General features: G+C 44.6%; 1 protein-coding gene across 2 annotated transcripts in view; it reads left to right on the top strand.

Annotated features, from left to right (window-relative positions):
• Slco3a1 (solute carrier organic anion transporter family member 3A1) overlaps window positions 1–14084 on the top strand; it is a 272508-nt gene that overhangs the window by 232061 nt on the left and 26363 nt on the right. For both annotated transcript variants that reach the window (XM_051206637.1, XM_051206636.1), the window contains exon 7: window positions 709–847. In XM_051206637.1, the coding sequence (XP_051062594.1) occupies window positions 709–847 (139 nt within the window). The remainder of the gene's footprint in view (window positions 1–708; window positions 848–14084) is intronic.

Here is a 14084-nt window from a genome sequence, read left to right as displayed (position 1 = left end):
TCAGTTTCCCTTTTGGTAAAGCTTATGGGGTTATAGCGGGAACAAACAAAATGATTCATAGTGTTCCTTCAACAGCCAGGGGTCCCTGTCTCACCCATGTTATCAGGAAGTACCTTGAGCCTTAAGACAGCAGAAAAATAGGGGTGCAGAAGTCACTTCCTTCTTCTGGGGATGCAAACTGGATCCCCCTGTGTCTTCCCAGTTTGTTAGTAGCTGCATCTTTGTAATGCATAGGCAAGTATAAAACACCCTAGCATCCATTATGTATCTTGGAATAATGAACCAATCAGAGGATGGCTGTTGGAGCCAAGCTGGGCATTCTATATGCAGGAGAGGGAGAAACAGGCGGGTATGTGGGGCATCCAGCAGTGCAGGAGGAATTATGGGTTAGAGCAGACTGCAGACAACTATAAAAGTGTCCTGAGTGACTGACCTAAGCTAAGCCCCATCTGCCATAAGTTCAAAGGACACATTATTACAGATTACAAACAGTCTTCCTCCTCCCGTTTGATAGAAGACCGAAAGCGGTACAGCAGTGTGGGCTCCTAGCAGGATAGCCAGGACTAACACAGGAAAAATGAAGAGGGAAAGGATGAGCAGACCAGGGAAGCACACTGAGTAAGCACACCACAGAGCCCACCACAGCAGAATGCTATCAGCAGTCCTAGTCAATCCCAGCTTCTAACACTCTTAACTCTTCTTTTCCAGCTCAGCACGTAGCTCCGCCCTTGACCCCTACTCTCCATGCAACAACAACTGTGAATGCCGGACAGACTCCTTCACCCCAGTGTGTGGGGTGGATGGCATCACCTACCTGTCAGCCTGCTTCGCTGGCTGCAATAGCACGGTAATTGAAACCTCGGGTTGCAGGGGAGAGGGTTAGGATTCCAGCAGCCATGGCTGCTCAAGGTCCGGAGTCCAGGCTTGTCCCTTTTCACTTTGTTGCTGCGGCTGTTTCTTTGCCCCAATCTAACAAAGAAGCCTCCAGGAGGATGATAAGAGGACAAGGCAGTTCCTCAGACCTTTGCTAAATCAAATGAGCTTCTAAGACACTTCCCGGAGTGAGATACTGGAAATAAACGTCAAAGGGAACTATGTATATGCAGCTGGAAAGAGGGCCGTGACACAAGGTACTCAAAAAAAGGTGGCCAGGAAATAAGCTGTGTGCAGTGGTGAGTAGCCTGCCCCAAAATTAAGCAGTCATGGGAAATACAGGGAAAGCAGGAGACCGACTGGAGCTCAGCGTCATTCCTCCCTGCTCAGTGCCTTCTCTTGTTTGGACCTGTGCAGTAGTGACCTAGCCTGTCTCCAGGGCAGCCCCCTTCTAAGGATTTCCTTGATGCTCCAGATGACTTTTCCATGCCCTGCCCTGTAGGGCTCTGAGCCTGGTTCACATGTATCTGCAACGCACATCTCCAGCTGTCTCCTTTCCTGGTTCTCAGTCTGTAGCTCGTGACCCCTCTGGGGATTAAAAGGCCCTTTCATGAGGATCATCCTTGGAAAACACAGTTGTTTACATTACAAATTCATAACACACTACCCAAACTACAGTTATGAAGTAGCAACAAAAATAATTTTATGGTTGAGGATCACAACATGAGAACTGTATTAAAGAGTTGCAGTATCAGGAAGGTTGAGAACCACTACTCTAGATGGCTGTTTAGCCTCCTCTTGCTCCAATTGGACAACTCCTATTCACCCCTCAATACCCTATTCCAATAACTGCTACTCTGAAATGATTCCTTGTTTCTTCTTTTGGAGTTCTTGCCTCTGAGTCTCCAGAATCCTGTTCCTTCCTGGATGTATTTGTTTCTTTTGCTGTAGTAATCTGCTAGAAGTGGCTGCCTGTAAGGGACACTGTTACCCCAGAAGTATGCTGTAATTTCTCAGAGAGTGCACAGATGGGAAGGAAAAGATACCTGCCAGGGGGCTGCTTCCAGGGAACTAATTGAAGTCATTTCTTCCCTCCTTGCCTTGCCTCCAATATCTTAAAGAGCAGCAGTTCCCTGAAAGCGGGGAGGGGAGGAATGAATCATTTGTTTTCATTTTCAAGGACTTCATTTTTGTATGATTTTAAGATTCAGATTCCTGGCCAGTTATTAATATTTCCTATAAAGAAAAATAAATCACTGCCGATTGGGGGCTGGGCAGACCCAGTTTTATAAACCAGATGATGAAGCAATTTCTTTATGTGAGTAGAAGTAAATATTAAAAGGGGGTTGGGACCTGGAGAGTGGTTCAAATAAAGACACGAGCTATTTTTTCTCATAAAAACAAGTTCATTGACATTTTTAATATCCACAAAGTTCTGCTAACAGCCTCAGCCGCTGTCCTATGATGAACCCTTAAGTGACTCTGCATAGCCTTGTCCTGAGACCCAACACGCCTTTTATTCTAGGGGCACACTGACCCAAACCTAAATAATCTGCAATTTCCTCTGATCTTGCATGCTTAAGAGGTTTGTTGAGTAACAGCCTATTCAAGCCATGTGTTCACTTGTGACTGCTGAAGCTGGGGGGTGGTCATTCTAGTGGGGGAGAGTCATTCTAGGACAGCAGGTTAAGGATGAGTTTAGAACATGACACTCGTTGCCCTGACACCTACTCTCCACTCTGTGACTTGGAGTCTCACCGTGCCTACTGGGATGACCATGGGGTTCCATTCCTTGCCCACTGGTTCAGGCAGGGTGATGGGCCTCCCTGGCTTTCACTTGTGGCTTGCGACAACAGGCCTCAGGATGCTATCTAAAACTGAGCAAAAAGCAATGTGAGTCTTTAAAATCTCTGTGAAGAAACGCCAAAGAAAGGCTTATATTCCTGCTCTCCCTTCCTCCTTCCCTCCCTCTTCTCCTTTCACTTTTGTCCCTTCTGGTCTCCAGATAGTACAAGTCTTCCCCATGTGAAGGATTTCCCTCTTGCCTCTCCTATTTTCCATGGCTTCTTGCCCTGTCTCTAGAGAGCAGGCTGTCTCGATGTGGGCTCAGCCCTTCCCTGTCAGTTTCCTGGGCCCTTCTGTCCTGTCTGTATCTCTGCCTGATGAATGCCTGTGTAGGGCTGTGTATGACTATTCCATACAAACCTGTGTTAACTCACCAGGGTGAGACAGTAGGATGTGGTGGAATTCTGGGATCCTCTGAGCCAAACCCAGAATTTTTCTCTGCACCCTGCTTCTCATTTTCAGGGTGTCATCCTTTTTTTTTTTTTTTTTTTTTTTTTTCCTACACAAAACAGCATCTCCATTCATACTGCTCACACTCAATACATTTAGCTTTCATGCCTGCCCTGGCTACCTCTCCAGCCTCAACCTCTCTTCTCTTCCTGTCTCCTAACCAGCCACTTGTTAAGTGCAAGTCTACTGACAGCCAAGTTGTCCTTTGCCCCTGGACCTTTGTACATGTCATTCCTGATATATAGAATAGTCTCCCCTGTATGTGGACTCTGTCTTGCCTACCCACTAGGGCCCAGCTCTCTTTGTACTTTCCCTGCTCCTACAGAGCTGTCTCCTACCACAGCACTATTTCAAGACCATGTGCGTGCCCTTCCAAATGCCACCACACCTATTCTCATCTACAAGATCTATAGCTTATCTGTGCCAATGACTCTTACTTCAGGATCTCAGTCCCTCACCAGGTTTCAGGGATGGTGCTATGCGGTAGACCTTTGCCCTCTCCCCCAACAATGACAGATAGAGCTCTGGATGAAGGCCCAGGCTTCCCAAATGTCCCTTCATGCTCCTGTGTGACCTAAAACAGATGAATCCAGTGGGCAGTGGGGAACACTCCTGGGCAGCAGCTGGCAAGCAGATAGATAGGATAGCTCTAATTTCAAGGTACACCCTTATTTTTATTCAAGTATTGTCAATATGTGTGTATACACACACACACAAACACACAGGACCCATGAAAAGTCTACCCCAGACCTGCATTAGATGCAAACAAGTGAACCAATCAGATCACTGAGATGCTAATGAAACCCAGTCAGCATCAGCTATTCCTATCTTTATGGTCTTAGTTGAGATTTTTGTTTGTTTGTTTGTTTGTTTGTTTTTGATTTTCTTCTTTTATCTCTGAAGTGATAACAGTGGAAGTTTCTAGCCTGAGTTTGCTGTTCCATTTCTAAATCTTGTCATTGCCTGTGGTGAGGAGGGATGACAAAAAGATGGAGTTAATTTTATCGGCCTCCTTTGGTGTGAATATATTGTGCAGACTGTTTGCATACCTTTCACTTTCAGAAGTAATTATTCAAGCAGAAAGCATGTTTGTATGCCGGAAGTTATACCCATCCAATGGCCTGAATAATTGACTTGAGGGAAAAACAGCTTTTATTAGCCTCCAATAGGTTAAAAGTCAATATAAGCCAAGCGCAGCAGTTTGTAGGGTATAAATGACAGATGGCTGATCCACCCCCATCCAGGTTACAAAATATTTGTTGAGTGCTCTTCAAACAAAGCACAAAATGGGTTCTGAGCAAGGAGAGTGACTCCACCATGGGGCATGCTGGGATCTGGCTATTCTACCTTACAGGTCCCAATGCAGCCCTGGGGACTTTTACAACAGAGGGTCTGAGCCCCACTCTTCCTTCTTATTTTTGGAATGTGATTTTTAAGCCTCTGGAGTGTTCCTAGTATGTAACCAGGTTTGGAAACCACAGTTTCCCCATCTTGGCCTTGATATTTTGAGGTACATAGTTATTTCTCCCTAGAAGCTGTCCTGTGTACCACATCACAGATATTTAACCATATTCTCAATCTTTATCCAACAGCCTCCAACTTTACATGGCCACAATAGATGTCCTTAGACATGGTCAAGCGTCCCTGAGGACACTATAGCCCTAGAAGAAGTGAGGCCTGTGCAGGGATGCCCAGCCTCTGAGCTATTGCACTCTCTTCTTCACATGCCTGATGGGGTGTGGGAAGTGTCCTGTCATCATGTGCAACCCATGTAGGTGTTTCATGCTAATTAGGCTTGCACACCCTAAGGACCCATCTCCGGTGGTTTAGCCAATATTAAACTGAGCATTTATCTTGGTGGTTTTAAATGTGGATCTAGACTGAGCCTCTGTGAGAATGCTGAAAGATAGCCAAAGGGGTCCTGCAGCCATGAAAGGTAGTGGGTAGCTGCAGCTAAGGCCTAACTTGTCCTTCATTGTTCTCTCTGTAGTCACAGTCCTCACCAATAGCCACCCTCATGCCTCAGCCACTTTTTCTTCTGAGTATATTTCCCTGTCTGATCAAAAAGACTTGAGTTACTGGGAAAGCCTCTTTTATAACATGGTCCAGATTCCCAACACTGATTTAACAATCTTTGTTCAACCTAGTAACAGCATATGATAAGGACCTTGGAAACAAACAAAGTCCTGCTAGAATTTTATCAGCTGTGACATTCACTATATCTCAGGCCCTGTGCTACTCATCGAAGATGCAAAGATGAATCAAGTCTAGGGCCTATGTTTGCCATAAAATGCACTAAGGTGTTTTCTAGAAGAAAGTAACAAAAAGCAATATTCAGTCCAGCTTTACAGTTGCGTTAAGTGAAAAGAACACATCAAACCCTCCAGTAAAGAAATGGAAAAATATATGTGGCTTTTTTTTTTTTTTGTTCTGGTTGTTTGCTCTGATTCTCATTTTTGTGTTTTGTGGTGGAGGTTGTTTAAAAGAGAGAGAGAGAGGAAAACAACATAAAGTTGGGTGGGCAGGCAGTCGAGGAACTTCTGGGAGGAGTTGAGGGGGAAACATTAAAATTTTAATAAATATAAATGTAAGTAAATAAAAGTCAATCCTAATCACATATGTAAGTAACAACAACTAATGAGAAAATAAGCCACAAATTTGAAAGAGAGAAAGGAGGGGTTTATGAGAAGGCTTGGAGGGAAGGAAGGAGGGAATGATGGAATTTCATTATAACCTCACAAAAGAAATAATTTTAAGAATGAGAGATTGGAAGACTAGGGACAAAGTTGAGTCTGTAAACGTCTTTGTCATGCTGTCATGATTGAGTTCTATATCCCAGGACCCATGTACACAGCAGAGCGTGGCAGTGTGTGGCTACAGTCACAGTGCTAGGCAAGCGAGGACAGGGACAAGAGGGTCACTGAGGAACCAAATCGGTGAGCTTACACATTCAGTGAGAGACCCTGTCACAAAACCATGAATAAAGCTGAGCTGACTGAGGAAGACCGTCAGTGTTGACTTAAACATACATGTGCACATGTAAACACAAAGAAAAAGCTGGATAAATATATAAGCCATTCCTTATATCCATAGACAGCTACCTCACATTGCAAATTAAGAAAATTGGTTTTGTTAATTACTTTCAGATTTTCTGCATATTTTGGAACTGTCACAAATGATCACCTATTGCTTTTTTAATAAGGAAAAGCTTTATTTTTAAACTCCAGTATTAAAGAGGGGTTAAATAGAAATATATTTAAATATAAGGGAGTGGTTAGATAGATTACTTAGTGGCCTTGTGATGTTATATCCCCTAGGGTAGGAATTTGCTCTTTGGGAGACTATTTAGAAAGAGTCAGTGGGCATTTATCCAGGGCAGGCCTTTGTCCTGTGGGTGAGCAGACATTTGGCTGGTGGGAAAGCCTTGAAAGACATCCCTGCATAGGTGTCCTAGGGATATACTAGGGATATAGATCAGTAAGAAAGTGCTTGCCTAACTTGCACAAGGGTTGAGTGCTACATAATAATAATGTAATAATAAATGTGTTTAGATGTTTGAACCAATATGACAGGATTTGCCATTTGGAGAGAGAGCACAGGAAGGAGAAACACAGGGTCTGGGGTGCACTTGAACCTACAGTCACATTCTCCCCTTTCCGTGCTGTGTCCTCTATGTCCCACATGTGGGGATAGATCCATAGTGGACCTTCCTGCTCTCCAATGAGCAGCCCCTTGGCTTCTCCCCAGAAGGAGGGAAGTCAGCTCTGTTGAGACAAGCCCCACCCCTGGTGCTACATGTGAGGTTGTAGGTAGACAGGGTCTTGCCTTCTCCTTGGCATCTTTCCTTCTGACCATTATCTTTTAGTTGGTAATCTTACAAGGAAAGGAGGGAGCCGTATCTTTCTTCCTGCATTTTCCCCCCAGATAATCTCTGCAGGAGCTAGTAGGAGGTCACTAGGGTTCTTCATAATGAGGAATGAGGTATGTGTCTGGAAATACCAGCTTAGGTTTTGTCCTCGGCATCCTAATAATGAAGAGACAATGGACTGATGACATGGCCCAGGGTAGACAGGGACATTTCTCCGAGAATGACAGCATCTTCCTATGTCTAGATTCCCTCAGGATTCACTGAAGCTTTTCACACAGCTTCATACTGCTTTTTTTGTACTTGACACCATACCACCTCATTATTACTTAAAATAGTAATAATTACTACATTAATATTTTTTTAAAAAAAAATGAAGATCTCCCACACAGAATCAGGAGGAAGCCTGGCTTATGTTGACACTTAGGCTGGAAAATCCCTTCTGGACCACAAATTAGGGAGCAGTCATCACTTCCTGGTATTTTAATGCTTCCAGAGTCACGAGGCTAGCCTTGTCCCTCTCAGGTTTTACTGTAAGGCTTTTCCACCAAACACATCATCCCTCCCACACCACACCCTTACAAAAGTAATCTGCCACCCTGGGAATCCATTCCTTCTGTTCCATTCATAAGAACTGACCCATCAGTACTGAGTGATGGGAGGAACAAAGCAGAAGCAACTTCATTTGCCAAGAGTTGTAAAGCATGCCGATGAGTGTCTTGTTCTTGTAGGATGAGCTGTCAAAATAGTGTGTTTGCCTTTTCCTTCATCAGTTAAAAAAAATACATATCTCTAAGACCCAGGGATAAGTGTTTTGCATTTATGGTCTCCGTTTTTATTGTGATCCTGCCTTCTTGCATTGGATAGAAACAGCTCTCATTTGAAATTGGTTGGGATGTGTGGAATCAAGAAGCAACTTGCAGACGGGGCTACTGCATCAAGTAAAAAAACATAGCATGAGAGTTATTCCTCCTCCATCCTCTCTTCACTCACTTCTCAGCCTGCCAATAGGCCATGCCCGTTATAGACACAGGTGTGTGGTGGAGTGCTCCTTATCTGAAATCCCTGTATGGTAATTCAGGGTTAGAGTTCTTACAGGTTTTACAGTCTTTACACATATATCGTGAGATATTAATCAAATTTGATCAAGAGAGATGCTTCCTGGGTTGGGGAAATGGCACAATGAAGAAGATAAGCATGGACACCTAATTTGAATGCCCTGAGCTGAAGTCAAAACAGCCAAGCATTTCACATGTCTGTAACCCCTAATGCCAGGGCAGGCAGAGACACAAGAACCCACAATGTTCACTGGCCTGCCAGGCTAGCAAAAGCAACAAGTTTTAGCTGCAGTGAGAGGCTCTGTGTGAAGGTCTTAAGTCTGAGAGTGATGGAGTAGGAAACTTGGTGTCCTCTTTTGACTTCTGCATGCACTCATGTATACAGTTATATGAGAGAGAGAGAGAGAGAGAGAGAGAGAGAGAGAAGAGAGAGAAGAGACAGCTGCAAGGGTTAAGAGGGCTTGAAGGGCTTGGAGATGCTGAATGTACTGCATTTAGGTTGCAGCTAGTCCCATGAAACCAAGTGAATGGCATAACTCAGGGAGTCATGTCACTGCTCAAAACAATTTGGTTTGGGGTATTTTGTATTTCATATGTTCTTATAAAATTTCAATGTGCCTAGAAGATCCCACTTTGTTCCTATGTTTTAGATTTACAGTTAAGGGTTTATGTTTGGCCTCTTTACTTCATACCAAAAAAGTAATTTTTCACAGAAGGTCTTCTACCATGTTGACCTGATAGAGTCTACAAAACCATAAATAGTTAACTATTTACATAGCCATCAACTCTTGTAAGCCACAGTTGGTTCATGTTATTCATCTGTCCCTTTGGGCCTAGGCAAGCCTATCTGCTGGACAAGTTCTTGTAAAATTTGCAAACCAGCTCCCTTCTGCCATCTTGTTCAACACGCTTTTTGGGACTGTTCTGTGAGCATGGTGGCCCTCCTTGTCAACATGAAGGATGGCAAGGAAAGCTAGATCCTGATACCTCACACTGAAGACAGAGAATTTAACTCTCTTGGGGCAGTAGGGACTACATTCCTTCCCAGAAAAAAAATCATACAGTGGGAAGACATTGCCTTGAAATAGGGTTAAACCCAATCCCCCTTAGAAAGGAGCTTACACCTGTAATCCAAGACTTGGGAAGAAGAAACACATAGTGAGTCTAAGACTAATGTGGGGTGCTTGAAAGACTCAGGGAATGAGGGAGGGAGGGAGGGTGAGAAGGAGTGAGTGAGGAAAGGAGAAATTGGTCCCTAGCCAATTTGGAAACCATGAATGAACTGGGAATAGGGTACACCTTCTTACTACTTAACCATTGCAGGACCTGTGAGAGAAAGCTCTAGACACCTGCCATTCAGTCTTCAGAATGTTCCAGAGCATCTTCACAGTCCACTGGAGGGGAGAATGTGCATTCACCCTCCTTTATTAAACTGAAGTGAACCTCTTCTCATATTCAACCTCTCTGTCTACCCAGAATTCCCACTGCTCTGAGTATCTCAGGTTTGGGGAGCTATTAATACCAGCAGAAGGGATGTCCCCAGTTTCCTGTCTTTGAGATTATAGAATAAAGCCCCACTGTTAAAATCATCTGTCTCACGTGTGCGCCCTAGGAAAGGGGAAGCCACACAGGTCCCCAACTGCACTTTCTTGGTGAAAATCCTAACAGCCCGGGGCACCCACACTCCTTCCAGCTCCTTAAGTTCTGGGTCTCTCTTCTACCGCCTGGAAACTTGTCTATACCTACACGGGGCTCTACAATCACACACCTCATTCGTCTCATTGCCTTAGAGACACTTGGAGATCTCTCATTAGGACATAGGATTTGTCTGTTCAGCCTGCTGGCTAGCCCCAAAGCCCCAGGGATCCACCTGTTCTGTCACCACAGTGTTGGGATTACAGTCATTTGCCACCAGTTTAATACATCGGTGTTGAAAACAAATCCTGGCCCTTGGGGTTGGAGAGATGGCTCAGAGCTTAGGAACACTTATTGATCTTGCAGAAGACCTAAGTTCAGTTCCTAGCACCCATATGATGACTCACAACTATCTGTAACTCTAGATCTGGCCACCATGGACACTGTACACACATGGTACACATACATACATGGAGGCAAAACACATACACATCTTTTACGTGTGTCTGTGTGTGTGTGTGTGTGTGTTTACATATATATTTAATCTAGGTCCTCATATTTGAGCACCAAGCACTTTTCAACTGCGCTATCTCTGCAGTGACCTCAGTTTTTGGCAAATGTAATGTAATGGATTATAGCTTAGGTATAAATCCAAATGAAGGGCAGATAGACACAGACAGATGAGTGATACGCCAAACAAGGGTGATTAGTCACATGGCTTAATTCAAAGTGCTCTGGCTTAATCACTGAGTTGCAGTACCCCAACACATCTCAATGTGTTTCTTGAGAAGCCATGCAAGCCAGCATTTAGTTCATGGAGCATTCAGTCAGACAGCATAACAGGGACTGTCCTCCATTTATATGTTATCATTCTAAGTCCCTGTGAGTCTAAAGCCCTCAGTCACAAGCCCAGTCACAGATGTTTTCCCAGTCAAGCTACTGCAGTGGTCAATGAGTAACTACACCCAGGACAGGGTTTAGATCCTTTTGAGAGATGGGAGATACTAGGACTTATGTATGCATTCAGACATTTTCTGCGTGTCTGTGTGAGCCAAATCATCTAGTACAGATGAGACTAAATTGGGTAGAGAGTTTAATATGAGGGTAGATGGTGTCAAAATTATCACCTGGTTCCCAGGGTGCTGGTCATTGTTACTAAGGTAAGACATGGTAAAGCAAAAGAATTTGGGACAGGGAAGTGTCATCAGGATTTGATAAGGAAAACAGTCCATACAGTGTTTGGAAGAAGAAGGACTGGATAGAGAAATTTGAGCAGGGCAGATGAAGGGTGAAACTCTAGAGAAAATGAGATGATAGAAAATTGAACTAACTCTGTGGAGAGTTAGAATTGATGGCAAAATCCAAGTATCTGTATCCATAAGCCATATCCCGAGCTTACTCTGTTGCAGAACCAGAAAGGAGAATCTAGACAGAGACCTGAGGAATTGGGTCACGAGTAGTAGTAGCACAGAGGTGCTGTTGGTCAGCAGGGTAGCCCAGTGAGTGCCCAGGAGGGGTACCAGGAGAGCCCTGTGTCTCTGGCCCCTTCACTTGTGTCCAGCTCTCCTTCCAATCAATGGCCTTCCGAGGGTAGTGACTTCTTTTACTTCACAGTGGAAGGAAAATGAATGCTTCTGCCCTTTGTGGCCCCTAGCTGGGATAAATGCCTCTAACAAGGTTCATATAGAAAAGAGAGGGGTATTCATAGCACATGCCTCAGGTTACAGGGGAGGTGCCCAGGGAAATGAGTGACTCACACAGAGGCAAGCTTTCAATCCAGACTTAAACAAAGGATACAGGAAAGATGGTGATGGGGAGGTGACCAGGGAAAGTATGTTCAGCAAAGGATTTGTTCTGGGGATCCAGTTAGCACATTCTCCATCGCTTCCTCCCTATACAGAAAGGAGGCACCTCTGCAGATGGAAATTTCTGAGCCAGGGCAGTGGTGTGCACCTGTAGCCCTGGCTATTCAGGAGACTAAGGCTGGAGGGTCATTTGAGCCCAGGAATCTGGAGCCAATCTGAGCAACAAAGCAAGACTTTATGTCTCATTAAGTATAAATACAATATTTCCTTTATACATCAGGACCTTATACACAAAATTTCCATACTTGTGGCTTCAATGAACTGCAGATTATCAGGGAGAATTGTGTCTTCACCCAACTTAAACAGAATTTATGTCATATTCCCTAAGCAGTGCAATGTAATGACTATGACCATAGTGCCACATTGTATTAGATACAAAATCATCTAGATCTGGTTTTATGTATACAGAAGGAGGTGTATAGGATGTATAACATTTTTTAATCTGGGACTCAGGCATCTGTAGAGTCCTTGGAACCCAATATTCTTGGATCTGAAGGAACTACTGACTGTAAATTTCTGTTTAAAAACTGGTGGCTTCTATGTTGTCCCATCTTCCCCTGTGTCTGTAAATATCTTCAAATGGACAGCTCAAAATTGTCCTTGTGCCAAATAGGCATATTTTGGGGTAGCATATTCTGATCTGTGACTAATGGCTTCCACACCATGCTGTGCTTTCCTACCCAGCTCCAATCCATGCTAGTGAGGGACCTCTGTGAGCAGCTCCCAACCTTCGAAGGGCAAGTGCGTCAAGAAGCCAGCACAAATTCAGCGTGATATCTCAACGTGCTTGTGTGTCAGGAAGGGGCATATCACATATATCAAAGGGGGCTATGGACTAGGGATGAAGCTGAGGAAAATCATGAACAGATAGGAAAATGTAGCCCTGAGTTTTTCCTGCATGTTAGCTTGGGAAAGGTGAGACAATGCCAAGAAAGATAGACAAGGTATTGCCAGAAAAAGCAAAGGGGAACCCAAAGAATAGAGGCATGGGAGACAGGGAGCAAGCAGAGCAGCCCTGAGAGGAGAATAGATGATGGACTAGGGATGTGGATGCAAATGGGGAACTTGGTGAGATCTGACTTCTACTAGTTGAGAGAGAAGCCAGTCAGAATGAGATGAGAGCAGGGCCAATGAGGTGTGGGCAATGAGTGTCAGCAGCTGGAGAGGTTTGCCTGTGACCTCAGTGACCATGCCATACACTCTTCTCTTGGTGGAGGATGGAATGACATGGTGAACTTCTCCTGGGGAGAAACCCTGCTTCCTAGTAACGGCAGGGGCTAAGCTGTCTACCTATGTATTCTAAAACTGTCATCTAGATCTCATTTAATGACATTATGCAAGGAAATGCTCAGGAAAGTGTATAAAATACAGAGTCTTATCCCAGGATGCTCTTGACTGACAGTTTCCATATCCTCTGTGGGGCAAGTTTAGGTCAGGGCTCAGAGGGCCCATGTGGGGAGAAGGGGAGCTGCTCAGCTAGAGGAGGTCTAGTAAAGGGATGTGGTGTCTATGTTAGATATGGGAAAGCCAGGTAAAGAATCCTGGTATGAGACAAGGAGTAGGGGGGACCAGGCTTCAGCACCTGGAGATTGTCTTAAACACCCAGATGTCTGCCCTGGGGACACCATTTAGAAAATATATAGCTAGCAGGTCCCATCTGCCCCACGTAGCCCTGCAGGGCTGCCCCAGTGAGGGTACTCTTAGAGGGTTAGGACACCCCTGAAGCTATCTCATGTTGGAAAAGATCCCCATATCTGTAAAATAGCCTGTGGTGACAGAAAGGGAGAGCAGGAAGAGGAGAGGAAGGGAGGGCAGAAGAGGAGAATCGGAGGCTTTCTTCGCCTGACCCCTCAGGAATGTTCACCTGCTGGGCATGCGCTCAGAAAGCCAATCAGCTCCACAAAGGAAGCAATGAATCATTTATGATTGTTTTCGCTTTGTATTCATTAAAGGCCTCTGCACTATTATTATCGAACCTTAATTGGCTTGGCACTCTGAACAGCCTCCTCCAGCCCCTGCTCCTCCCTCAGCGATCAGAAATTCCTGGAGCGAGCTAGCAAGCTTGCAGGAGAGTACTAGAGCAAACCTTACTTGGGAACAGAGGCTGCGCATCCAGAGCCCCTCAGAAGATCAAATAGAACTCCTCTCTGATCATATATTAATAAATGTATCCCATCAGGCTCTTGCTTCACTCCCTGTGAGCTGCTGCCAGCTGTCTGGAATCTGTTAGCTCCCTTTGCTTCCCCGGCCACTGGGGCAAGTGTTCCATCAGCTTCCTCCCATCGAGGTCTCCCAGGAACAATGGTTCCATGCATGACAGCATGCATCCTTTGTTCTGAGTGCCATGCCAGGCACTGAACCAGCAACAATATGTGGGCTACCTGATTTACTTCTTTTAATACACTTCGGTGTAATTATAACTGCATAAAGGGAAGACAAATTGGCAAGTAATTACGATGTTAATTTGGCAATGTTTTATCATATTGTAGAAGC

This window comes from Phodopus roborovskii, unplaced genomic scaffold, assembly GCF_943737965.1.
Source record: "Phodopus roborovskii unplaced genomic scaffold, PHOROB, whole genome shotgun sequence".
NCBI classification, from domain to species: domain Eukaryota; kingdom Metazoa; phylum Chordata; class Mammalia; order Rodentia; family Cricetidae; genus Phodopus; species Phodopus roborovskii.
The sequence above is the reverse complement of the archived record's forward strand: the minus strand, read 5'-3'. Positions and strand labels throughout refer to the sequence as shown.